Source organism: Vanessa tameamea, chromosome 4, assembly GCF_037043105.1.
Source record: "Vanessa tameamea isolate UH-Manoa-2023 chromosome 4, ilVanTame1 primary haplotype, whole genome shotgun sequence".
Lineage (NCBI taxonomy): Eukaryota > Metazoa > Arthropoda > Insecta > Lepidoptera > Nymphalidae > Vanessa > Vanessa tameamea.
This window is the reverse complement of record NC_087312.1, coordinates 3,647,374-3,653,322: the sequence shown is the minus strand read 5'-3', so window position 1 is coordinate 3,653,322 and position 5,949 is coordinate 3,647,374. Positions and strand designations below refer to the sequence as shown.

The 5,949-nt window shown below is 34.5% G+C and overlaps 1 protein-coding gene across 1 annotated transcript; it reads right to left on the bottom strand.

Moving 5' to 3' along the window:
- Positions 1-4,081: 4,081 nt before the first annotated feature.
- Positions 4,082-5,492, bottom strand: LOC113394414 (protein Wnt-4). The gene is made up of 2 exons (XM_026631721.2): positions 5,419-5,492; positions 4,082-5,101 (listed from the first exon to the last, which is right to left on the bottom strand). Exons 1-2 carry the CDS (start codon positions 5,490-5,492, stop codon positions 4,153-4,155), a joined length of 1,023 nt encoding a protein of 340 aa, XP_026487506.2. The 3' UTR covers positions 4,082-4,152.
- Between the last annotated feature and the right edge of the window lie 457 nt (positions 5,493-5,949).

Sequence of the window (5,949 nt, the reverse complement as noted above, 5' to 3'; positions counted from 1 at the left end):
ATGTGTTAATTATAAATAAAGCAATTACTATTCAATGAGAAATATTATGTTTTTTCAGTCATGTGTAGAAACAAATTATCATTCGCTTAAGATGTTGATTTGGTAGGTCTTTGTGCTAGCCCGTCTGGGTAGGTACCATCCACTCATCAGATATTCTACCGCCAAACAGCAGTACCCAGTATTGTTGTACAGGCACAAGGGACATATTTTTTATTTATTTATACTTTATTGCACCCAAACTTAAAACTAAAAATTACAATATTGAAACAAAAAGTTGCATGAGGTGCAACAGGCGGCCTTATCGCTCAGCAGCGATCTCTTCCATAATATATATCATCATAGACATAACATCTTAGTTCCCAAAATCGGTGACGCATTGGCGATGTGAGAACTGGTTAGTATTTCTTATAGCGCCATTGTTTATAGGCGGTGGTGACCACTTACCATGAGGTGGCCCATTTGCTCATCCGCCTGCCTACATCATAAAAAAAAGAATATGGATTTCAGAATATCTTGTGTATAACGTTCACAGTGATGAAGTCACCTAAAGTACTTTATTTTCAAACCTGAAGGTGATCGAATGAAGGTATTTACGTATTTTATAGAAATTCATAAATAAGCGTTAAAATAATTTAAAACCATACAAATAAAAGATATTTTTAATGCACCATGTTAGCGTGTAGCCCTGGCCTCCAATACGGTGTTACGTCATAGGATGTCATAATTAATTATATCACATTATTATATATAATTACTAGCTTTTACCCGCGGCTTTGCCCGCGTAGAATATGAATATATTTACAAATTAACTTAAAATGTTACGTTAATGTAATACCTCTTTGAATACCACATTGGTGTGAATTTCAACCCTTAGGGTAGAATATCCAGAAACGCTTAAATGCGAATCAACTCATATTTAATCGGTAGCCCAAAAATAAAATTTCGACCTTCTAACTTCAAAATGATAGACCAGACTAACCTGAATACGAAATGTTACCAACTATTTTGCCCTTTAGGTCTAAAATATCAAGAAACGCTTAAATACGTATCTGTTCATTTTTAATCAGTAGCTCAAAAATAAAGTTTCATGCTTCTAACTTCAAAAATGACGGTATTCCAAACTATCCTATATACGAAATGTCAAACTCTATTTCTCCACTTTGGCGTAAAATATCCAGAAACGCTTAAATACGTATCAACTCATTTTAATCGGTAGCCCGAAAATAAAATTTCATGCTTCTAACTTAAAAATGACGGACTTCCAGACTAACACCTGTATACGAAATGTCAACCCCTACTTTTTCCCTTTAGGCGTAAAATATTAAGAAACGCTTAAATATGTATCTACTCATTTTTAATCGGTATCCCAAAAATAAAATTTCTAGCTTCTAACTTCAACAATTACAGACTTCTAGACTAACCTGTTTACGGAATGTTAACCCTATTTCTCCCCTTAGGCGTAAAATATCCAGAAACGCTTAAATACGTATCTACTCATTTTTAATCAGTATCCCAAAAACAGTTTTTATGTTTTTAATTTAAAAAATGACGGACTTCCATAAAAACTTTCATCCCTTATTTCACCCCTCAGAGGTAGAATATCAAGAAACGCTTAAATACGTATCTACTCATTTTTAACCAGTAACCCATAAATAAAGTTTCATGCTTTTAACTTAAAGAAATCCATACGAACGTTCAACCCCTATTTCACCCATTTAGGGGTAGAATATCTAAAATTCCCTCCCGAGTGGGTGTCATGATATTATGTTATTTTATATGTGTACAGCCTAAAATATAAGTTTTATGCTTCTAGTTCTAAAAATTCTAAACATGACAATACTTTCAACAACTTACAACCTTTCATCCCCCTTTTCAACCCTTCACAGCACTTTTTCCAAATAAAAAGCCTATGTCCTTTCTCAGGCTCTAGACTACTTGTGTACCAAATTTCATTTAAATCGGTCCAGTAGTTTTGGCGTGAAAGCGAGACAGACAGTCAGACAGACAAAGTTACTTTCGCATTTATAATATTAGTATGGAAGTATGGATTGTTATTTCAATCGCTAGAGAGCTCCGATAATAACCGCGTCCGATCGCTGCTAAATTCAAAGTGCTACAGGGAGAACCGTGGCCTCCGAGTATAGCACGCTCCCGCCGCCCCGGCCGGCCGGTACCACCGCAAACGCTACGTTCCGCAATTTTTAAAACTGTAATATCTTCGAAAATATTCATTTAAATCATATGCTATAAAGGGCCATATAGATCAATATTAAATCAACAATGTGTTTAAGGTATTTCATTGGATAAGGATTAATGCTGTATAGATTAAAATCGCTTCGAAAATTAGCCAATGTTTGTGGTAAAAAATAAATAACAAAAAAATTGTATTGTGGGTTATCACTTACAGATAGACACATACCATCGCGGACTTTTTTGTAGACATTTTTGAGGTGTACAATTCTGTAGTACATTATTTTGATCTATCTAGTAGGGTTCAGCCAGCGTTTACAATGTAAGCGCAAAAAAAATGTATAAATTTACGACATCACATTAGAAACTTTTAAAATTATCAGTGTTACTTAACTATATTGTCTATGTATTATATACAAAAACCTTCCTCTCGTATCACTCTATCTATTAAAAAAAAACCGCATCAAAATCCGTTGCATAGTTTTAAAGATTTAAGCATAGACAGGAAAAGACAGTCAGCGGGAGCAATTTTGTTTTATACTATATAGTGATAACAAATAGGTACAACGCACACAGTTTTCACTCATTAGGAAATACAAACCGCTATGTCCCTGCGTTTTAAAACTGTAATATCTTCGAAAATATTCATTTAAATTACATGCTGTAAAGGGCCATATTGATCTATATTGAATGCACAATTTATTTAAGGTACCTAATTGGATAAGGATTAATGCTGTATAGGTTAAAATCGCTTCGAAAATTGGCCAATATTTGTGGTAAAAAATAAATGACAAAAAAATGTTATTGTAGGCTATCTTTAAGAGATAGACATATACCATCGCGGACTTTTTTGTAGACATTTTTGAGGTGTACAATTCTGTAGTACATTATTTTGATCTATCTAGTAGGGTTCAGCCAGCGTTTACAATGTAAGCGCAAAAAAATGTATAAATTTACGACATCACATTAGAAACTTTTAAAATTATCAGTGTTACTTAACTATATTGTCTATGTATTATATACAAAAACCTTCCTCTCGAATCACTCTATCTATTAAAAAAAACAGCATCAAAATCCATTGCGTAGTTTTAAAGATTTAAGCGTACAAAGGGACATAGGGACAGAGAAAGCGACTTTGTTTTATACTATGTAAAGATTATAATCGAAGCTATTTATTTTACATTATTTTTTTTAGTTTAGCAGCCTGTAAATTTCCCACTGCTGGGCTAAGGCCTCCTCTCCCTTGAGGAGAAGGTTTGGAGCATATTCCACCACGCTGCTCCAATGCGGGTTGCTGGAATACACATGTGGCAGAATTTCGCTGAAATTAGACACATGCAGGTTTCCTCATGATGTTTTCCTTCACCGCCGAGCACGAGATGAATTATAAACATAAATTAAGCACATGAAAATTCAGTGGTGCCTGCCTGGGTTTGAACCCGAAATCATCGGTTAAGATGCACGTGTTCTAACCATTGGGCCATCTCGGCTCATTTACATTATTATGTACTTATATAATATTATTGTTATAATTAGTTGTTTAATAATTTGTTAAACTTTAATTAATACTATTTTATTTGTCACACTATTTAAATCACAAATACATATAGTACATACTTCTTTTTTTAAAATATTTATCTGTCACGAGAAATAATGAGATGATTGAAAGTTATTGAAAAATATATTTCTTGCAGAATTATTATAAAACGTGATTTTATTTTGTCATCTTAAACTACTGAAATTACAATTAATAATATTATAAGTAAATACTATAACTAATAATGCCTCGAATGCAATAAATACATACAAAGTTCCTCAATTTTGAACATTACATTTCACTATCTTGAATTTAGATTGTATCCTCCGAAAGTTTTTAAACTAACGCCTAATTTATATCACAGCTAATCATCTACTCGTTTCAAAATATATTCCTTACTTTTATTATTAAAAATCACACGTCGTTTACTTGCAAGTAAAAAAGTCAACTTCCTCGACACACGTGTCACATTTTACAAAGCAGCAATCCACCATTTTACACCTACATCTGGAGCTCACTGACTTCTTCCCAACAATAAAACCACGTCCGCAACAAAGTGTGGCACAGTTATGCCTATCCTTGCAAATTCTTCCTTTAGTACTGACACACAGATTCGGCGTCTTTTGTAGATAAACCAATTTTTTTCTATCGACTTCCATTTTTCTTCTCACATTGGGCGTGATGGCTCTCTTCGTTGTATAATTCACCAATTTCTTCTTAATCGCGTGATGGTAATGTTTCTTTAATAAACCCATAGCTGAATTGAAAGGCCCCAATCTTTTCCAGCAGGTTTTGGTTGTACACGACCCAGAGAAACCGTGGCATTTACAAACTTCTCGAAGTTGTTGACCAACAACGTCAATACCAATATTGACGTCTTGCTTCAATATTTCCGCTATTTGATCTGTACCCGCCTGCTTCCATTCGAGAAAGTTCTTTGTGAATCTCTTGCCAAATTTGAAGTCATCTCCGCAGCCGCCTCTTAATTGCGTGGAAACATTTTGGAAGCTCCCCAAACAAGAACACCTAGAGAGCTCACCTGACGAGCAACCTCTTGCAATAGCATGAGTTATCGAGGCCGCGACTAGTGCATGTATAAAGGCTGTTTCTCTATAAATTTTCTTAAATATGCTCCTTTTCGCCTTTCTATTGTAGACGAGGGAACAATTCCATCTGTCGTATTGGAAACTTTCTTCACATGCCGCTATAGCTTGTTGCTTAGCGGCGACTAGAATCTTCCCAAGACCAGGTTCCTTCCTGCACATTTTCGACTGCCTCTTTGAAGACGTGAACACTTTACAAGTTCCAGGATGAATAGCATCAGATCTATCCGTGAATAAGGCTTCTACTGTCTTTTGTAATACAGGCTGAGATCTGCAAAAATACAAAAAAAAATATATTTTTTTTTGTGTTATAAGTAGGTGGACTGGCAAGTGGTTACCACCGCCTGTAGTCAATGGCACTGTAATAAATATTCCTCATCACCAATGCACCACCAATCTGGGAAACTAAGATGTTATGTCTATAGTTACATTGGTTCACTCAGTCTTCTGCCCGAAATACAACAATACTAAATATTGTTGTTTGGCGATTGAATATCCGATGAGTGGGTGGTACCCAGACGTTAACAAAAATCCCTACCAACTAAAACTCTTAAAACGCTTCAATTCTTAAATCCATCTTGGACTTACCCTTCAACATTCTTCGTTGCAAAAATTGAAACTATGCTGAATATTAACATGGAAAAAACACAAGAAGTAATCATGGTTGAAAGATTAATAACATGGTAATATTTTTGTGGGTCGATCTATGCAGCAGTGATGACGTTCTTAAATGCAATTCTAGAATGAGCTCATACAAAAGACAAAGGTGTAGCAGATAATGAATTTATCAAATTGGGTGTGACCTCACCAAAAAAGGTATAAGTAAACTTAGAAATCAGTGTAAATACATTAGTGCCATAGAACAAATAATTGACTCCTTATTTCAATGAAGTTAACGTTTCTTTCACGTGTAGGGCTGTCACCTTGTAAATTACTTTAAGTGGTATCTAGCTTGCTATAAACGTTTCTAACAAGATCAGCGTTTAACGCCACGATTCTGCATAGTAATAAACTTTACAATATAATTTGTTGTCCAATAACTAATCAAGTCGTGTTCGTTTTTAAAAAGTAATTGTTGAACGCAGGTTTAGAAACCATAAACTACATTTTATAAATTAC

Bases quoted from the DNA above. Each gene is read 5' to 3' on its own strand.
- LOC113394414 (XM_026631721.2), bottom strand. From the start codon at position 5,492: ATGATTACTTCTTGTGTTTTTTCCATGTTAATATTCAGCATAGTTTCA. The intron at 5,102-5,418 runs GTAAGTCCAAGA...GTATTTTTGCAG, and splicing joins GCAACGAAGAATGTTGAAGG to ATCTCAGCCTGTATTACAAA.